At 43.3% G+C, this 22,417-nt stretch overlaps 1 protein-coding gene across 11 annotated transcripts in view; it reads right to left on the minus strand.

Annotated features, from left to right (window-relative positions):
- LOC148010631 (carboxyl-terminal-processing peptidase 2, chloroplastic-like) overlaps positions 1 to 22,417 on the minus strand; it is an 86,701-nt gene that overhangs the window by 13,219 nt on the left and 51,065 nt on the right. For all 11 annotated transcript variants that reach the window (XR_015689533.1, XR_015689532.1, XR_015689531.1 and 8 more), the window contains 2 exons: positions 889 to 964; positions 556 to 597 (listed from right to left, as the gene is read on the minus strand). Coding sequence is in view for 7 of the 11 variants with exons in the window: in XM_087671887.1 (XP_087528013.1) it covers positions 556 to 597; positions 889 to 964 (118 nt within the window). In the remaining 4 variants the exon portion in view is untranslated. The remainder of the gene's footprint in view (positions 1 to 555; positions 598 to 888; positions 965 to 22,417) is intronic.

The following is a 22,417-nucleotide window of genomic DNA, read 5'->3' on the forward strand; positions in this document are numbered from 1 at the left end:
ATAAACATCTAGCACAAATTGTGATTTTTGGTGTGTTCTAAGCTAGAGAAGGAAATTAGGCAACTCATACCACTTCTGTGATTCGAGGACTTAGTGCCTTGGCAAGTTGGTGTGGTCTAGACTGGATGAGGAAATTAGGCAACACATGCCGTTTTCTCAATTGGACCTGCCTTGGGAGTGTCATTTTTCTGCTAGTAACTGTGTGGCTGCTTTGCCTGTTTCTTGGGTTGTGCATATGGCTTCTTTATGCTCTTTAAATGGTCAATTGTACATTAATTATTCTTTATCTCAACAATATTTAAAAAAGAGACATGCATTTTTCAGAAGGAAAAAAAAGAAAAGGACAGGTGCACACACAAACACACACACAGAATCAAGCCAAAGATTATATATGTATATATGCAATATGGGTTGCTCTTCAACTTGCCAAGTGGCGCCCATTACTTGTGCCAACTAAAACAAGTGCAAACATATCTTTGGATTATATGTATCGCAGAAAAAGGGTTGAAAACAAAGCATCAAGTCAATAACTAGGAAAATGGAAATTTGAATTACCATAGCTTGGCAATTTCAATACCAGCAGGAAAAAGGCCCCCACTGCACACAGCATTTTCAATAGCAAATTAAATATATGAGTTAGCAAAGCCATTGAAAGCTGGACCAAAGCAGAAATGCAGATTTCATTTGAACATGAGTTGCAAATAGTCACACACAAACAATCATGGAGTGAACAATTTGAACTGGATTCAGGTAAAATGGGTTCCCAACTAAACCATAGAACAAGACCGAGACTAAGAATTCTCTATCAGCAGGACCTCAAGGTCAAAAATGCATATCACTCTATATTACCGCATGATATATTGGCATAAATAACAAAGCAAAACCCACCTATTGTTACGTATATCCAAAATATATGCTGTTGCTCCATTCTCTTTCAGTTTTAAAATGGACTCTCTCAGTGAACCTGCAGCCAAGCACACAGAGACATTTACAAGAAAACTATTGAAATAAAGTTTCAGAAATCATGAGATAGAGCAAAGAAGTAACATATATCTTCTATATAACTGTGTACATGTGTGTGTGCGTGTGTCACACTTGCAAACACACCATGGACAGGGAGGAAGGTTGTGGCAGGAAAAGCAATCTTCCTGGCAGCAAGATGCTGAAAGACAGCAAGCTGTCCTCCACTTCTTCACCATGGAAACCACCTCACTATTCACAGGAATGGAGCTGGCACCCTAATACTATGTCAATCATAATGTGTGTAGAGATGAAACACACCAGCTAGCTTCTAAGCTATTTTCAACTCATCAAATCTATTATTTCTTAGGTTTTTAGCTTTTTGGAAAGAAAGCTATCTTTAATTACTCCTTATCTTGGCTTGATAAGCAAAGAGGGATCTAAGAAAGTGCATCACTTGCAGGTTTCTGCAATTAGAATCTCTAGTCTAGGGCAATCATTGGAGAGATGCAAGATCACTCCAACAATTTAAGGGTTGACATCTAAAGGATGACATCGCATACAAACTCCTAGGACAAAGTTGTTTGTAGGCATGGTACTGTGTGGAGCCTCCCAATCAGTTCCCCACTATCCTTCAAGGTTCTGAATGAAGAGTTGGATTGACAATTAGACAAGTTACTTCGGTCAAGACTTCATCAGGCCTAGTTTCTCACTCCTTAGAACACAGATATATTCTGCCAAGGAGGAAAGGAGGTCTGCAGGATTATGCATGGATTACTTACCTCTCAATAAGTTGACCATAAAGTACTGCTTCCCTATGTTAGATTTATTTATCACACACTATTGTGTGTAAAAGTGCATGTTTAGGTGTGAACCCCTTTTACACCACTTAGTATTAAATAAGGGTCAAAGGTGTAGGTGGATACATCAGCCTATATATTCACACCCTATCACTTGTACTTTATCTCACTCGTCTCATCTATCATTACCAATCTCTCTTTCAATTTGTGTGTATCTCTCTCTCTCTCTCTCTCTCTCTCTCTCTCTCTCTCTCTCCATGGAGTTCCATCTGCCATAGCCGGCTGGTCACACGTGAGCTCCATACCCAATGGTGGTATTAGAGTGGGTTCCACTTGTTATCTCATGATTCATCCATCTTAGCCTATGCCTCAACCGGCCCACATCAATGCTGCCATGGCAGCTCTGCCCTGTTTGCCTACCACTCAACATCTGTTCGCTACAGCCATGTTCTAGCCTTGCCGAATCTCATCCCACAACCTCTCTACCACATCATCAACTACGCTGGTTGCGCACTCAGTCAGCCAGCCGTGCTTCACTCATCCTAATATGACCTATTGAATGTGCCTTGAGACACCCTCTTGTTCTAACCCATCGAATGTGCCACCTGCCAACCGACACCCTCCAGCTACTTCCACCCAGCCTGCAGTGAACACTTGTGAGGTCAGATCTGTCATGTGCCATCATCTCCAGTAGACTCGTCTTCAGTGATGTTGCAGCAATCATCATCTGCCTATCTTGTCCACAGTGCCTATCCCAACACCTGCAAGTCACGTCATCTTTCTTCCCACATTGACCACACCTAAGCCCATCACGCACTCCTAGGAAACATAAGGTTCTCATTAAAATCTTAATTATTAAGGTTTTAAGCTTTAATCAAGGAATTCATATGTATTTGGGGCTTTTTACAAATTGACGAAATTTGGGGCTTTTGGTGTTGCAGCCTTGTACCATTGAGTTGACGAAGCATTGAAGATCGACTGAGTGCTCCCTTTTCACATTAGGAAAAAAAAGGCTCACCAAGTATCAAGTGCTTGGCGATGCTGTCACAAGTGGTCAACATGGACCGCATTGTCCTCCAGATGGACATCGAGGGGGAATTTTTATATCTCTAATTTTTTAAAGAACAAAATAAAAATAATTTAAGATATAACAACATTTTAAAAATTAAAATTATAAAAATATGGTTGGAATTAGACACTCACCATGTCTTGCATACACTAAGACCTTTCTATCAAAGAAATAGTAAATAATTGTGTGGGGCTCTTTACTTGGATTTTAATCCAAAATGAGTTGTATTTCTCTTTATTTTCTTTCCTTTCAATTCACAAAGGAGCTATATTTCAAGGGGGGTTTGTAACAACGTCCCATGTGACTTCTAAGTTGATCCCGAGAGCTATACCCAAGTATTTGACCTCTGGTCATGTGCCTACAGCCTCTAAGCCACGTTGGCTTTTGATCAACCTCTGAGCCATGCATACGCACCTTGGGGTCCCTAAGTTTCTCGGTAGACCATGTCACGATCATCCTCATGTTGCACCTCTCTTACTTATGTATCTCCTTTTCTAGAATCATTGTACCGGATTAGACAGTGCCTCTTCAAGGTTAAACCTTCCCTTTTCCTTTTTCGTATGTTTCATGTCACGGGTTCAATCACCCATGACCCGAAGGGGGATTTGTTAGATTTATTTATCCTCGTGTATAAACACACATTATTGTATATAAAATTGTGTGTTTAGGTGTGAACACATTTTACACCACTAAGCATTAAATAAGAGTCAAAGGTGTGGATGGATACCTTGGCCTATATATTTCGGCCGTATCACTTGTACTTTCATCTCACTCATCTCATTTATCATTATCAATCTCTCTTTCAATTTGTGTATACTTCCAAGAGAGCTCTCTCTCTCTCTCTCTTGCTCTCTCTCTCAATGGAGTTCCATCCACCATAGCCTATTGATCGCACATGAGCTCCATACCCACACCCTATTTCTCACCTCAAGTACATTATCGAGAGACTCACAGATGCCACACCCTTTTTCAAGATGGATCTTAAGGAAAAGTGCCATAAAATACACGTCTTTGAGGTAGATATTCAAAAGACCACTTTTAGGTGTGAGCCTATCATTAGAGTTTATGTTGACGCCAAGGCTGTTTTTGTCAAAAGTTTGAGTTCCACCTCTTATATCTAGAATATATAATTCTTAACATTAGATGTAGTTTTGTAAATTAAACATGTAGCCATCTAGCCTTAACATACATCGAGTACATTCTTGAGATACGAAAGGGTGTCAAAATCTTTTCCAAGGTAGACCTAAAAGTATACACTAGAGACTCACCAATGCACAATAATTTTCAAAGAGATGATGATGATGATACTTAAGGATATTATGGTTGGTTGATTTACCTTGACTTTGCTTGGACAACACTCTCTTCTCCTCTTTCAGCCTACACAATCCACTTAAATGGCTAGAATGAACCTCCACCAGTCTCTAACAACCTTTCCTTCAATTGCATGGGCAAGTTTTGCTAGGTAGCAGCCATAAATTGGCCAGGCCATTTTGACCGTCAAGTGGTCCAATACACTAATAGGTCCCTTAACTGGCATTAATGCATTCATTATTTAATGCTTGTCCCTAATGGCGTCAATGATATTTATTAGCCACTTAAATGTCCTAGGCCAAAACTGACACCAAACATCCACTCGTGCTTGACCTGTATTTGCCTTTGACCCCCACTGATATCTCAAGGTCCTTGACATATCATTGTGAATTAATTGACTTGCACAACATATGTGCTTCTCACATTAATAGGTCCCTCCTTTTCCCTAATGTCATCAATGATATTTATTAGCCACTTAAATGTCCTAGGCCAAAACTCACACCAAACATCCACTAGTACTTGACCTATACTTGCACAACATCTATGCTTCTCACATTTGCACATTTGATAAATAACTAAATGAAATGCTAAGCAAAGCATCAAAAATCCTAGTCTTTGTGGCAGTCCTCCCCCTTGAAATCCTTGCAATCACCATCAATTGCACTACAATTTGTTAAAAGCATTTGTTGCCACTATTTGAAATACATGTAGGCATCATAGTCAAACAACATATGCATCTATTACTCATAGAAACAGGGAACGGCCGTTCCGGCGCATAGGAACGGATTAACGCGTTCCAGGAGGTCCCAACCCAGGAAACGCCGGCGAAACGTTCCAGCCCGTTCCATGTCCCATTTCATCCCGTTCCGGACCATTCCCTATCCGTTCCAGGCCCGTTCCCTGTTTGGAACGGCCATTTCAACAATGAAAATTAGAAAAAAAAAAGTCATTTGTTTGCTGGCGCCCGTTTAGGGTCGCGATTTGCTGCCCGATGACTTCCGCCTCTCCTCTCCCGCCATCACACCTTCTTCGCCTGGCTCGCCTGTGTATCCCGCCTGGCTCACCTACTGCTCCCGCTTGCCCCACCTCTCCTACTACCCTACCTACCCCACTTGCTTGCTCGCGCTTGCCTCTCCCACCTGTCTGCCCCCCCACTCCCACCCGTGATCAGGTGAGGAATCTCGCATCAAGCACCGACCGAAGTCTTTCTCTACTCAGTACTGATTTTTGTTCAGTAGGACCATTATTTCCCCCAAATTTGGGGCATTTCGGATCAGTTGCCAGCAGTTGCCCCAAAATTTGGGGCTTTCTCAAGGATTGGGGCCCAAATTTGGGCATTGGGATCCATCATCCCAAGATCTAAAAGAGCCCCCAAATTTGGGGCATTTTGAATCAATCGTTGCCCCAAATTTGGGAGCTGAAAAGCGCAAAACTTTGGGGCATTTTCAACAAGGGAATGCAAGCTAGAATGCCCCAAATTTGTGGCATTTTGAATCAGTCATTGCCCCAAATTTGGGAGCTGAAAATACGCCAAATTTTGGGGCATTTTCAGCAAGGAAATGCAGGCTGGAATGCCCCAAATTTGTGGCATTTTCAATAAAAGGAATTCAGGCTGAAGTAGCACCAAAGTTCGGGCATTTTTAGCAAACATTTAACACATGCATGTTGAAATTTTGGTGCAAATTTCTGCAATTTCATTGAACTTTACTAATTATTTGTCACTTTTATATAGATGGCAGCATTGACATCTATGGGATCTTCATCGTTCTCAGCAGGTACTTCGTCAACAACTGGACGAAGTTGAAGCACTACTTGGTCATGGCGGGATAAGGTAGATGCACGGGTGCCATTGAGAGGTGGAGGAGCTCGCCCTTGGAAATGCAAACTTTGGACTTATGCTCACACTAGTGGGGCTGATAAAGTGAGACCCCATCTTCTACATAAGGAGGGGAAAGAGATGCGTTTTTGCACTAATGTATCAATTGAGAAAAGGTAGGAGTTACTTGACCGCATAGCCACTTCTATGGGGAATTCACATGCCAGGAAGACGTCAAATATAGCAGTGGATCCAACAACGTGGACTCCAAGGCCAACAGGGCATGGTGCTTCATGCAGAAGACCACCACGATTAGTGGCTACGCAGCCTTCTCGTGGGCCATCAGTGGCAGCATGTCGTGGTGTTAGACAAAGTTCATTGCACACTTCATGGGAACCAAAGAAAAAGGAGGAAACAGATGCAGCAGTGGCACGCTTTTTTTACCATGACCATATTGCATTCAAATCAGCCATGTCACCTTATTTTTTAAATATGGTGACAAAGATTGTAGAGTATGGACCCACATATAAGTCCCCCTTCATTAAAAACTATCAGGACTACATTGCTTCAGAAGGAGAAAGCAGCCATAGAGATTGCAACAACAAATATTCGCAATCAATGGGCAAGAAATGGAGTGACATTGATAGCAAATGGATGAAGTGACACACGCCATAGGTCCATACATGGTGTCGTCGCATATTCTCGTGGGGATGTATACTTCATTGGTAGTCATGATGCTTCAGGGCTAGAAAGAGTACAAAAGTATTAGCATCTGAGTGGTACGAGACAGTGCAGGCTGTTGGGCACAAAATGTAGTGCAGTTTGTGGCAATGTATCCACATAACACCTTTAGTCCATGCATGGCGCATTGCTTGAATAACTTGTTGAAGGATATTAGGGACTTGCCATGGATTGCATCTCTTGTTGCAAAAGGCAACAAGATTATCACATTTATATGTAATCATCACTACTTGCATATTGAGTTTTGCAAAAGAAGTAACAAAGAACTTCTCAAATACTCGGATACACGATTTGCAAACTTTCTTATGCTTGATCAATTGCACTATTGCAAAGGTGCAATTAGGAAGCTATTTGCTAGTGATGAGTATGAAAATTGCACTGGGGCTGCCACTGCTACTGCTGTGTTATGTAATGCATATGTCTCTGATAGAGATTTTTGGGATGAAGTAAATCGCACCAACCAAATGGTTGATCCTATTATGCACATGTTGAGGCTTGCAGATGGCATGGATCCATGCATTGGGAAGATCTATGAAGGTATGGATCGCATGATTGAGAGGTCGGAGAGTTTGGAACCAAATGCAGACAGGTATGAGCAAATCAAGGAGTTATGCATCAGCAGATGGAATGAGTATGACTCTCCTATGCATGCTGCAGCATATGTGCTTGATCCTGAGTTTCAAGGAAAGATGCAAGAAAGAGACCTTGAGGTGGTCAATGCTTGGAACACATTGCTTGCAAGGCTTTATCCTGGCCATGAAATGCAACGCAAAATTAAAAATCAGCTCTTTGTGTATTGGCAAACATTAGGAATATTTGGTACAGAGGATGCACTAGAGGACAGGACAAATATTGGGGCTGCTTTATGATGGGAGGACTACGGGGTAGAAGCTCTAAGAGTTACAGAGTTTGGCTATTTGTATTCTTAGCCAAACAATTAGCTCTTCTTGTTTAGAGCAACTATGGAGCTCATTCAATCACATTCACTCAAAGAAGAGAAATCGTATTGGTACAATGAAGGTGAATGACCTAGTTTATGTGAGCTCCAATCTTCGCTTGCTAGCTCGTACAACAGTTGCAAAGGCTGATTCTTTTATACATTGGGAAAAAGATGACGATGGTGATGGTGATGGTGATGGTAAGGATGTTGTTTAGCAAGATGAGCATTCAGGCACAATGGAGCCATCTTCCATGAATCAGAGCACTTAGCGGCTAGCCTTTTAGAACTTTAGAGTATTGACTTGGAAATTTGAGCTCTTGTAACTTGGATCTTTAGACTTTAAAGTTTAGTGCATATTTTGTGTCTTTGCAATGTTAACTTGTTGGACTTATGCAACATTGTTGATTACAATGTTGAATCATGAATGCGACAATCCATTGCTTATTACAATGTTTTGAATCTTTATTATTGTTGAAACTTGATTATTATGTCTCTAATTTCACGAATTATGGTTAATATGATATATCTCTCTAGATTCTAACTTCTAAGACTTAAGTGTTGACTCTCTCTCTCTCTCTCTCTCTTTTTTTCGTAAAAGGTAATTGTATTAATTACGAAAAAAATACAAGATTACTGGATTACAAGATACATGATGACACAAAGCCATCATGTGAAGAGGTTCTCTCTCTCTCTCTCTCTCTCTCTCTCTCTCTCTCTCTCTCTCTCTCTCTCTCTCTCTCTCTCTCTCTCTTTATATATATATATAATATATATATGCCGTTCTCTCCGTTCCCATTCCCTAACTTTGGGCGTTCCCCCCGTTCCGGGGGGTCCTGTTCCCGTTCCCGTTCCCCGTTCCTGGAAACTATGCTATTACTTAACCATGCACATGCCCTCTACCTATCTAAAATTCCACTCACTAATTATGATTCACATATATGAATCATAACTTCAGTCAAAACCATAAAGAATGTGTCCACATGCCAAAACCCAACACTGTTTTGATGGCCACGGCATTGTAATGCACAAAATAAGCATAAACAACATCTCATAGGCTATAGCAACATGATACTCATGTAGAGCATATATCAGCTACAAGCCAAATGCAACTCATGCAAATGTACTTTTGTTGCATCACTTGAAAATGTACATTATATACCATCCATGTGTCTCATAAATGCCTTGCAAATATACATCACATCCAAGTGAACATTCCATTTATTCCATGGACTCCATACAAATACTGGATACAAACAAGGAACATCCAAGTGTTAGCGATTATCAGTTCCTAGCGGCGCAGGCAGCCACGTGGCAGTCTGGTCGGACTGTACCAGTCGGCTGCATTTAATGCAGCCGACCTGCCATTTTTTATTGCATTCTTTTTGGCTATTTATAGCCGACGGTCTGCACATTGTTCCACACTTCTGTTTGCAGATTTCAGGCTGGAGATTCGTGCAGACTGCAGCGTACCTCAAGGTGGACAGCAGGTTGCATCATCGAGGTGGAGATACGCAGTCCCGCGCACTGCACCCGTGTAAATATCTGCATATCTTTGTATACCGCACACCTTATACAGCTGATCTTCATCTTCCACTCTCTCTCTCTCTCTCTCCTCTCTGTGTTCACTCTCTCTCTCAGTCTTGGTCCCACGCTTCTGCATCGCTGCACTCTGACATGGTATCAGAGCAGTGAAGAAGGGCTGACTGAGTGAAGAACTTGCCTGAAGAGGAGATTCCATCGCGACACAAGGCTGCGTTTCCAGTGTTCGAGGGCAAGCGGGAGGGCTGCGCATCGGAACAAGGCTGAAGCGAGTGTGGGCGCGCGGGAAAAGAGTCCAATTGGTGGATTTATTGCTGTTTGCTGCTGTTTGAAGAGGAGGAAGGCTGTGTTTTCAGCTTTCAAGTGCAGGTTTTACTTTTTCATCACCTCCAGCGGGTAAAGAAGGTTCGGGACGTGGAAGAAAGAGCCCTAGCATGCTGCATTTTCACAGTCAGAGGGGGCTGCTTTTGCGTTTGCACAGGCATTACAAGTGAAGATGTCTACAGAGATTGACTTGAAGTTCCAGACGATCTTGGATCGGAAGGTGCCTGTTTTACCGGCTCTTCCCTCAAATCAAAAGCTCGATGGCGACAATTACCGCATCTGGCGCGTGATGATGTTGGCCATCCTTGAGTCTTATGATTTGGCAGAGCTTGTACAGGAGGAGATTGACCGGCCCTCAGTGAGAGATGAATCCAAACTCTCTTCTGATACTCGTGCAGAGTTGGCCAAGGCCCAGTCTCACTGGGACAAACTGAATGCCTGGATTCGTTCTTTTCTTTTTCTGTCTTGTACTACAGCCATGACAACTCACATCGAGCACTTGACGGTGGCTCAGGAGATATGGCTGGAGCTTGACCAGATGTATAACCGGATGACCCTTATGAAGCGGGTTTCTTTGGAGGTGCAAATGCAGACTTTATCTGTGAACAAGTCTTCTTCGTTGCGGGAGGACATCAACAAGCTTAGACAGCTTCAGATGCAGGTTCAAAATGCAGGGAAGCCGATTTCCTCCAAAGACATGGCGATCACACTCCTATCCCAGTTGCCGCCACGATTCGGTGCTTTCTACTCCGCCCTTATTGCTTCGGGGCGTGAGTCTACTCTTCGGTGGGAAGAGTTGATTCCTATGGTCTTGGACCACGAGGAACAACTGAAGGGCCAACATGCTTCCAAGTCGGAAGCCTTGACAGGTCAAGCCTCTCAGAAGAAGGGGAAGGATCAAAAGAAAGAGGAGGACAACAAGTCAAAGAAGAACAAGGACAGAGAATCCACATGCCATATTTGTGGTAAGACCGGCCATTGGAAGAAGGATTGCCCCGACAAAGACAAGAAGGACACCAACAAGAAGGACTCGAAGGATTCTGGAGCGGTGGCTGCACCCTCATCAGCTGCGTTTCTACATCTAGCAGTCATTGAGGACTCTACAACGAAGGCTTCTGCTACTGCGATGACAGCTCCCCAAGCTCGAGAGTGGATCGTTGACAGTGGTGCCTCCTAGCACATGACTTCTTCACTAGTTGGTGTTGCCCAGTTGCACCCCTCGCATGGGCAGATTCTCATCAGAGATAGCTCTTCGGTGTCTATTGCAGGACGGGGTGAGATGCAGCTTATTCCAGATGGACGTGGTGGTACTCATACCTCAGAGGTCTTGCATGTGCCAGGTTTAGGGTATCATCTACTTTCGGTTCATAATATTTGTTCACTCGGCCTTTTGGTGGAGTTTGACAGTGATTCGGTATGAGTCCTTGATCGTGGATCCTGGAAGGTTCTCTCATCTGGATATGAGGAGAACAGCATCTACAAATTGACGTCTTCTACCGCTCTCCCTACTCTTCTTCTTACCTCTCAGACACAGTCCGAGCTATGGTATGCTCGGTTTGGTCACCTTAACTGTGGTTAACTTCGGAGGGCGTCACGTGGACAGCTTGTTCGAGGGTTGCGTGGGACCAAGACTGAGAGAGAATGTGAACACAGAGAGAAGAGAGAGAGAGAAAGAGACAGTGGAAGATGAAGATCTGCTGTATAAGATGTGCTGTATACAAAGATACGCAGATATATACACGGGCGCAGTGCGCGGGACTGCGTGTCTCCACCTCGACGATGCAACCTACTATCCACCTTGAAGTACGTTGCAGTCTGCACGAATCTACAGCCTGAAATCTGCAAACAGAAGTGTGGAACAATGTGCAGACCGTCGGCTATAAATAGCAAAAAAGTTTGCAGATTTCGTGCAGACTGCAGCGTACTTCGAGGTGGACAACAGGTTGCATTGTCGAGGTGGAGACACGCAGTCCCGCGCACTGCGCCCGTGTATATATCTGCATATCTTTGTATACCGCACACCTTATACAGCAGATCTTCATCTTCCACTGTCTCTTTCTCTCTCTCCTCTCTGTGTTCACTCTCTCTCTCAGTCTTGGTCCCACGCTTCCGCATCGCTGCCAAGATCCACTACATGGCCAAGCCATCCATCACTAGAACTTAGAAGAGTGGAGGTGCAACGTGCCCCTTGAGCATCATGCAATACTCAAGATCTTCTATGCTTTGCTGAGCCTAGAAGAGCCCGATCCAAAATCGACCCTAATTGAAACACATCAAGATAAAGTGCATCACTAAGGATGATTGGCGAAGTAATCCTCCTCCATCCATTTGAATACTTTCATAGGCGAAACAATACTAAAACTTTGCCAAGAAACACATGCACAGTTTACCTCTATCTCTTCATGCCCCAAAACCTACACTAGGTTCTATGACTTTTTTCCTTTGGAGCATAGAGATCCTCTATACTTTCACATTGCTGCTAACTATCCCCTCAGATATACTTGACATGCTAGGAGCACTAGATGTGTTAGTAAACATTCATGTTTGCACACTTTGGACCATTGCAATGTGATTGTGCAAGGGACTTTGCATACTACTAGCCATACCAAGATACGATTTCCTATACATAGCATGCAATACTAGCTGCATTTTTCTTCATGACCAGCAGTGTGTAGAGCATTTGCATAACAAGCATAAATACCAAGAGTCCCAAACACAATGGGCTGCACATGCATTGCCAAATATACTACCTTGTGCCCAAACATATGCCAACATTACAATACATAGAATATTGTGTCTACCAACATTACCTTCTATTATCACTAGAATTACATTGTCGATTCAAACTTGCAGCTTGCCCTCTTTGGCTTCCCCTTCCTCAGGATTTCCCATCTATTTTGATATGCACCATAACTTTGACCGCCACCGCCACCTTAGCCTTAACTAGTACCTCTACCTATGCTAGTAAAGTAAAATCTTACTCTTACTTTGAGAAGAAAAGGAATCTAAGCCAAGCTTCTTCTCCTCAAGTGTCACTATAGAAATCAGATTTCCAAAGTGAAGAATATCATCCTTGGTATTCATATACCTAGATACATTGGGCCTTGCATACCATGCATAAGTGGCTACATACCAAATAGATTTGATCCTTGCATCCCCATGGCTAAAGCATTACTAACATGTTACTAGGAAAAATTAACCATCACGAAAGTTTCCTAGGTGCCCCATATTTGCATGCATACCTTGTTGTCGAAAACTCATTGGATTGGCACAGCCAAGATGGTCTTTCATTTGTGTGGTGTATGCCATTAGGATCATTTTCTCTTCTTGCCTTGGTTGCCCTCCTTGGGGGAGCTCAAAAAGCACATAAACTAAGAATTGTTTGTCAATTGTATAAAGATTTCAGCTACTGTCCTCATCTGATCCTTAAATTGGTCACCAAATATCTCTTCCTCTTGCTCGTTATCAGCTTCAAAAGGCCTACATGACACACCTCTAGTTGCATCCCCTCATTCTCAGCTTGTTGCCATGCTACATGCCTTCTCCAAGATCAAGCATTGCATTTCCCCCAATACTATGTGAATATTTCAAATTTAGAGGCATCATTCCTGCTTACTCCCATCTCACTATATCAAGACATTGCATTTCCCCCAATACTATGTGAATATTTCAAATTTAGAGGCATCATTCCTGCTTACTCCCATCTCACTATATCAAGAGATTGCATTTCCCCCAATACTATGTGGATTTTTCAAATTTAGAGGCATCATTCTTGCTTGCTTCCATCTCACTATATGAAGACATTGTTGCTATAACACTCAACTGATTACGATTTCAGCACTAATGCAATGCTTTTGAGTTTGAATCAAGTGTCAAGGGCCCACCAAATCAAGGGAGTTGATGGTATCCTAGCAATGGAACCATGTAACCAACCTTCCCCAATCAAACTTGGACAATAAACTCCCGGTTAGCCCCAAAACTAGAGCCCCTTATGGTATTTCTTTAACTTCTATTAAAATTGGATTAAGTACACTAAGATTTCACTCCAATCTCCTTCACTTCCCAACATCTCTTGCTATAAAAAATTATCAACACTAATGCAATTCTTCTGACTTTGAATCAAGTGTCAAGGGCCCACCAAATCAAGGGAGTTGATGGTATCCCAGCTATGGAACTATATTATCAGCCCTCCTTCTTGTCATCGATGGTAAATAATCTCATTAAGCACCAATTACAGAAAGCATAAAATTCACATAAACTAAAGTACAAATATTACCAATCAAACTTGGACAATAAACTCCCAATTAGCCCCAAAACTAGCGCCCCTTGTGATACCTCTTTAGCTTCTATTAAAATTGGATTAAGTACACTAAGATTTCGCTCCAATCTCCTTCACTTCCCAATGTCTCTTACTGTCAAAAATTATCAGCAAGTCTTCTTATCAATTAGCCTCTTCATCTAACAAGGGATTGGCATTCAATTGGCCCTTGGCTAGTCAAATCTAACCCGAAGTCCTATTGGGATGGCTGGCTTCTTGAAATCTCTAGCAATTCCTCAAATTCCAGCTGTTGATTTCAAGTACTAAGCCTTCAATTTCTTGGCACAATATCCAAGGTGGGTGCTAAACCCTAATTTTTATGTAAATTGTAGAGGAGAGAGAAAGCTGAAAAGAGAATAATTCTGATTTCTGTCGCGAGAAAGTGTTAGAACCAATTGCTGCTATGAAACAACATTAAAATGTTGTTGGCCAGCAGCTAGGAGACCTCGATGGACATCACCCACCCCCAGATGGAATCTCCAGCTGCTGCCCTCCCTATTGGAGCTGTTGCCTATAGTAGAAGCCTTCTTGGCTGGCTGGAAATGGCCAAAACTTGCTAGTACCTGATTGGCAGCACTCTCTTCTTCTCTTTCAACCTACACAATCAACTGAATGGCTAGAGTGACTCTCCACCAGCCTCTAATAGCCTTTCCTTCACTTGAACAAGCAATATTTCCTATCAACCATCCTGCAAACGCAAACCGGTTGTCGAGAACCATTTCGACCCATTTTCATGGGGTTTTAGGGCAGCGTTTCGCAAAAAGGGATGGGTGTTTGACTTGGGGCTCATTTGCACACTCCCTTAATTCTCACTCTCTCCTCGAGGCTCATCCCCACCCCCTTGTCTCCAAGCATCAATCTCCCATCCCCTCCCTCTTCATTGTTCTTTCAAGTTCCCCCCATCCCTTCCCTTTTGAAGTATCATCTCCCCACCCCATCCCTCTCAAGTCTTCAAGCCTCGAAAGCTCTCACTCTCTCCTCTCCTTCCCTTCCCTCCCTCTTCAAGGATCATCGTGATTGGAGTGACAAGTCTTGACTCTCTCCTCTCCATTGGGCCTCTCCTTGACCCCTTGGCATCATGACATGCGAGCAACATGAGGCCTTCAACTTGCATGCCATCCATGTGGAGAAGGACACGAAGAAGTCCAACTCCCACCATTGAACGTGCAAGTATTGCAAGAAGTGCTATGGAAGTGGTGCAATCCGACTTCTTCAACATCTTTCCAAGATGGGAGGGGCAAGTTGCCGCATGCAAGGCAATCCTTCAACACATTCTGGAGGAGATTCTCGCCAATATGAGAGGGGGATCCACTAGAGGAGGCAAAAGTAGTGCATCGTTGACGACACCCACATCTATGTCTACTCATGAGAAAGCCTCAAATGTAGGCATATCTTCAACAAATGCGGGTGAGGCCTCCACCATTGGTAGTGTCGACTCCACATCCACTTATATGCGTGGATCGGTTACCTTTCTTAGAGAAAGCAAATGACAAGCGGACATTGAGATTACACACACGGTGATCGAGTGCAATCTTGCATTCACTGTCCTAAAGCATGAGCAATGGAGAAAGATGGTGAGAGCCAATGCCAATGTGGGCCCATGTGAAGGATGGAGTGGTATTACATACAATGGCATGAGGATGAAGAAGATTGATGAAGAGGAGAGGATTGATAAAGCCCTTGATCAAATTTGGGCTGCATGGACAAAATACACTTGCTCCATTCTCACCGACGAATGGAGAGACCATAGGAAACGGGGCATCATCAACATACTCATTTCATGTCCACTCACCACATATTTTTTGTGGGCCATAGACACCGGCAAGAGGGAAAGCAAAATGACCGGCACATTCATCTACCGCCACATTTGGCAAGCTGTCATTGAGATATACATTGTCTTTTTTAAATTTTAAAGTTGTTACTTTCATTATTATAATTTTGAATTCATGACTCCCCAAAGCTTTCCTTATCATAATTTTGAATTTGTGCCATGTATGATGTGGTTGTAGGTGGGCCCATCAAATGTGGTGCAAGTTGTTACCAACAATGTATCCAATTGTCGGCGCATGGACCGTTTGTTTGAGGCCGAGTTTCCTTCGATATTGTGGCCTCCATGTGCAAGTCATTGTTTGGACTTGCTCATGAAGAACATTGCGAAGCTCAAATGGGTGGAGGGTGGTGCATAAGGCTACATCAATTGTCACCTTTGTCGCAATGAAGGTAAAGGTGCTTGCATTGTATCATGAGCATAGCATGCTTGAGTTGCAACAACCTTCATCAACTCACTTTGCTTATATGTGGCTATTGTTGGAGCGCCTTTATGAAGTGCGGTCCACCCTACAAACGGTAGCGTCCACTCTATGGAATGAGTGGGATAAGCATGAGATAGAGGAGGCAAAAGCAATGCAATTGTGCCTCGATGAGTAGTTTTGGCAGAGAGTCCATGGGATTGTGATTGTGATTGCTGTGACTCCCTTTTATAGGGTGTTACATATGAGTGATTGCGAGGGGTCCACCATGGGCCTTCTCATTCACTTCTTTAGAACAGCATTGGTGGAGGCACGGGCTTGCACGGTAATCACAAATTCATAGCGTCCACACATCATTGACATAGCAAAGAATAGATGGGCATGGATGCGTAAGCCCATCCATGGATTTACAGCACTATTATATCCGGCCTACAAGTCTCTAGTATAGTCATGGATGATAGAGAGATGCATTCTAGCTTGTATATCTCACTCGAGTGGTCCCCATGACCACAACACAATTCTAGAGGAGATTGGATGCTATGCAAATCAGAGAAGGCATATGACTCTTGCTTCTTCCACTTATTGGAGAAGAGAGTCACTTGTGAAGCCGCTCTTTTGGTAGTAGAATTTTGGATATGCACTACAAACTCTTCAATCGTTGGCCATGAGAGTCTTGCCCAGGATTGCTCTTCGGGTGCATATGAGAGAAATTGGAGTATCTATTCTCTCATTCACATGAAGATTCGCAATCAACTTAGCACACAACAGTTAGAGCGGCTAGCCTATTGTCGAACTAACTTGTGCATGATGAAGGCCATGATGACCATGGGTAGTCCAAAGCATGTAAACACTTATCATTTTGGTTAAGACAAGTTTCAATTTGTTGTTTTCAATTGTATACTTAACAATTTAGTATCTATAACCTTGTGTGCATTGTGTAGGTGAATGTTGATACATTCAAGTTGACAAGCAATACTCTTCTAAGTGTACACCAAGAGGTTGATGCAGAGGAGGAGCAGATCTTTGTGGAGCTCTATAGAGAGCTCATAGCAATAGACACTCATGACACTCACACTCAACATACTTGTGGGTGAGGAGTTCGACCAATTCCAGGAGTTCGAGATGTGGCAGTTGCTAGCAAGGGCATGGTCATTTGGCACCCTCTGAGATCGACAAGGGGTGGTTTGAGTGGTTTGCAAACATATGTATGATCATTGATCTCATTTTGTAATGGCACTGCTATAGCTTACTTTCACTTTAAACATGTGCCTTATCATTTTTAGTTATAAAAAATTTTAAGGTTTTTTTGTGCTAATATTATACTATACCTTATAAAATCATAGGGTACCATTTAGTACCGTACTTTATCATACCGTACCGTATCATACCTTTCGTACCTGACAACCATGGGTCCAATATTACTTATTACAACTTTTTGCCTTTGACACCCACTGATATATCAAGGTCCCGGGCTTGTTATTGTGATTTAACTGACTTACACAACAAATGTGTTTCACACATCTGCATATTTGATTAATAACTAAATCGATTTGACCCAGAGTTCTAGAGTCTGGACCTTTTGGGCAAGCTAGTGGTCCATGGTCTCACACCAAGTGGGCACACCTGGAACATACTTTTGCAGGAGGGTCTCCAGGAGTGCAAACCGAGGCTTGGCAGGGGTCGGAGGCCATTTTTGATATGGATCTTCACGACTACCCAGATCACGCCACCCAAATCTTCCCTCCTCCGCAATTTACTTCAAGTGTGACAGGGTCTTCGCAAGGGCCTAGTTCAAAGGCCTCCGAGATGCCAGGAGGAGCCGGTGAGAATTCCCAGGTCAGAGATCTCGACGGGATACAAATAGGTGAGCGCTCACACATCCAGCGGGCTGGCTAGGAGGCTGGCCCTACTCCTACTATCAAGATGTGGCAGGTGTACAGAATGGCAAATCGGGAGAGGTGTTGCAGCGGGCATCAAGATGTCACCGAGGAGCTGAGGTGAGGAGGAGCGAGATTGACTCAGCAATCCCTCAAGAGTGGCTAGATCCCCTGATACGAGAGCCGGTGGAGCCTGGGGGGGTATAGGTTGCTAGATTCTCACCGGCAAGTATCCCCTTACAGGTGGCAAGTAGAGTGGATGGTGCCCGTTGCGGGACTTTCTTCGCCGTGCAAAATGGGGGGCGTCTAGTTCTTGACATAGGGTAGCAGGATGAGGAGATTGGTGTCCTTTCCTGGAGAAGGATTCATGTGGTCGGCGGACTCCAAGGGAAGACCAGGCAATTGGATCCTTACGTGCCCTGGGAGGAGTTTCGGGAGTGGCGCCTTTGGACATGGGAGAGCAAGCCAGTTGATGAGTTGGAGTGGAAACCTAGAGAGTGGCTGTGGCCGGCCACTGCAGTTGCCAAGAAGCCTCTAAGGTTCTTGGAATACACAACCAGGATTGGTAGACATGTACTGATGCAGGAGGACATGGATTGGGCACCTTTGCGCAGCAAATACTGGGCAGAGCATAGAATCATGAATGCCTTCTGTCTGACCTTCTAGCGTTGCCTATGGGACAGTTGGAGGCCGAGGAGGGTGTTGTATTTCCTCTGGCTTTTGGCACATGGGGCTCTGGCTGTTGGGAGTTGGTTGGCTTGGATGCAGCAGCATGGAGGTTGTAAGCACTGCCCACAGCAGCTCTTGGAAACTCCAAAGCACTGCCTTTGGTCTTGCGAGGCGGCACAGCTCGTGTGGAGAGGAGCCTGTCGTATTCTCCGACGAGTGGCACCTAGCCTTGGCTGCATCTCGTGAGGGGCTTTTTGCTGGCAAGCAGTTAGCCAGGGCCGTCACCTTTTGTATGAGGCCGGGATACAGGACACGATCTTTCTCATCGAGACTGGGTCTTGTGCAATTGTCGGCTTGGAGGTTCTACCCAACCGCCAAGTATTGGAGCCCACATTAGAGCGCTTAGAGGTATGGGAGATCATAGGGAGTCTCACAGGATGGCACATTTGGAAGGCACACTATCAGGTGGTTTTTGGAGAGGAGTGCCTCACTAAATGCAACTTCGGCAGAGTTGTGGACCTCCATCATCCACTCCCTCCTCCGACGTTGGAACAAGGTGCAGGGCGAGTCTCATGCTCGCCAAGAGCTCCATTTTCACTTTCTACCTCACTTGGGGTGGCCATGACCTATTCTTCACGATGCAAGCGGGCAGCCCCAAATGGCGATACACCCCCCTCCATGGCTTCTTGCCTCCATCCCCCCCCCCAGACCGCCTTGAGAGGCTTGTATACATGATGGACTTGTGAGTTGCATCAGCTCCAACTAGTCTATTGAGCACGCACACTTCGTTGTAAACAGCCTTCTAAGTAATATAATTAGCCACATTTTACCTACAAAAAAAAAGGCTATTGGAAATTACTTGTGCCCATAGTCTTGGATTTACATTTTGTCTCAACCTCTTGCCATCTTTATGAATCATTATTGAACTTGAAGCAAAGCTATTTGTGGTTTGCCAATTGTAATAACATTAAACAAATAATGTCTTGTGACACTCCCTCTCATAGGTTGCCTTTCTCATATTCAAATAAATGATATTTACAAGACTAATCCTTAATGTTCTGTGTATTTTTGAATGACCACATGAAACACCGAATTTTATTGAGTATTCTTTTATTAATGTTTGGTACCGTACTAAGTCCATAAACAAATTGGACAAATCTTACGTGACTATCTTGTATGGACCCACAGTAGAAATTACCTTCACCATTCTCGTCCAACTATCCACTCTTAGAATGTGAAAAGGGAGATCATACTTGATGATGGTCCTTCAATCTTGATGTCCACATGCCTTTGTCACTCCCTAAGAAACAATGGTAGGCCTAAACAAGCTTGGCTTTTCTCGAGTCTCTTGGACCCATAGTGGTGGCGTCAAAGGCAACCAAAGCAGAAGGGGAATTGGAGGGATCTATGGATCCCACCATAGTATCCATAGGCATAGTTGAAGGGGTGGCCATGGGTGTACATATGTCGGGTGAGACTATCTCCTCTTGAACTTAGGCCATCTTAGACCATGGGTGGCCATGGGTGTACATAGTATCCCTTTGAAATGGAAAATACTTCTTGATGATCTTCATCTTCCAATATGGACCACATTCTCCACCCATCTTAGACAAGTGGATGAGAAGCCTAGTCACACTACTCGTTTGGACCTTGCCACAATACTTCCAAGTCCAATAATAAGCATTAGTGTGATTAGTGGCTTTCTCAAGCTGAGAGGTGTGTAAGAAAAAGGCTTTCTGAAGATCCATATGCATGGTGATAGTAGATAGAGGAGGTGGTACGAGAGGTGGACGAAGAGGAAGACGAAAAGGGAGACCCAAGAGACAGAGAAAGAGAAGGTGGTAAGAGAGGAAGAGGAGGAGGAAGTAAGAGGATGAGATGGAGGAATGAAGTTTGAGAGGTGAGCTTGAGATTTAGAGTTGGAGGCTTGAGGCTTGCTAACAAGAAAGAGAACTTGAAGGTTAAGGATAAAGAGTGAAGTGGGACATGGCTGTTTTATAACAGTCCCAACTTAAAAAAAAGCTGCAAAACGGTTATCTTGGCGGTGCCAACGATCATCCAAACGCGTAGGAGAAAGGAAGCCAAACAAGCAACGGTCCTGTTGATCATCCAGTTCATACTGGTGTAGACTAAAATGTGGATCCTTCTAAGCCTCTTGATGCTAATGATCAGCAAGTAGATGAAGAAAATGACAACCAATTCAAAGATCAATTGAAGCAATAGTTGATATCTTTGCCTAATTGGCAAAAGATTCTCAGTTTACTCAAGTTTTAAATTCTTCAAGGAAGGACACCAAAGGTAAGAAGAGTGAGTAAACCTCTCGAGCTTCAAGACAGCATGATATACTGTAAGAAGAACCTATGCAGCCTCAAATGTTCCAAATATAGCCAACGAGCAAAGGAAATTGGTCTATGGAGCAATCAATGCAAAAGAAAGGCGAACTCGGAAGTGCCAATCCAATGGCTTATGGACAGCAAGGCATGCATGCTAATGTGGGCCACCTAGGGTACTTTGGAGGTGGATCAAGTTTCCAAGCAATAGTCACTTGCTGCATGGACATTCTTCAGCATGTAGCATACGATGCATCCCATTGTGCAAAGCACCACTAGACGGATCCTAAGCTATTTCCACTGGTGGATTACACATGATGCACAAAAAGATGAGGCTAAATGGTGGGCAACCTGTCTATTTATAGATGTTGAAAGGTGTCCCAAAGAATTAGGGTTTTTGGGAAACACTGAAACTCTCTCAAACCGTGCACCAAATTTGCATTTTTCATTAATTAAGCATGTTTGGCAATGCTTAACCCATGGGAATGCATGGATCAAATGTACATGGTATGTAACCACCTTTGTAGGGTATGCAAGGCCCAATGTATCTAGGTATGGAAATTGGAATGTAAAACCCAATGTATAGTAATATTGGCATGATGCGCAAGGCACAAAGTGGCATGTTTGCTAATGCATCTTCTAAACCCAATGTGTTTGGGGCTCACGGTATCAATGTTGGTCGTAAAAATGCTCTGTATAGTGTTGGTCATGAGGAGAACGCAACCAATATATCATCCTTGGCAGCAACATGAAAGTTTCAAATATATATGTGGTCCTGAGGAACAAAGGCCTATAACTTAGTGGGGGTAGAGGTAAAGTTTCCTTGCACTAAGTGAAATTCCAAGGATCATTTCACCTATAGATGGATGCAAACGGATGGAGGGTGACTGACAGATCATCCTCAGGGATGCATTTTACCTTAAGTATTTTAGTTAGAGTATACTTTAGATCGAGCTCAGTCAAGTTCAACATAGCAAGGATCTAGAGCATTGCCTAGGGAGGTCGCACTTCAAATTGTCGAGTGATGGATAGCTCTACTATATAGTGGATCTTGGATGTACTCAACATGCATTCAAGGTATTATTGCTAACAGTGTCTACCATGGGATCACTCTTTAGTGCACTAGCCATTGTAGATATGTGCTAGGCGAATTGGTATACCTTTTCACCTGCAACTCTAAAACTGTATATTTGCATCAGATTATGATAATCACAACAATTCATTATCACTTGCTGGTTTGTAGCAGATGATCATCAACTATCAATGGTATTCAACTCATTTTTATGGAAAGTAGTATATTATATGATACCATTGATAGTTCAGCCATGGTTTATAATCAATATATGCTTTACTACGGTTGTTTGGTGAAAACATTTATGATACTCTAGTAATGAATACATTCTATGAGGTTTTGGCAACAATTTTGGATTCTTTTTGTGTATTATGTTATGGTTATGCTGGCTGGAAATTTTGA

The sequence above is a fragment of the Lygodium microphyllum genome, chromosome 29 (genome assembly GCF_053477565.2).
Source record: "Lygodium microphyllum isolate KBCC chromosome 29, Lygodium_microphyllum_v1.1.10, whole genome shotgun sequence".
NCBI lineage: Eukaryota > Viridiplantae > Streptophyta > Polypodiopsida > Schizaeales > Lygodiaceae > Lygodium > Lygodium microphyllum.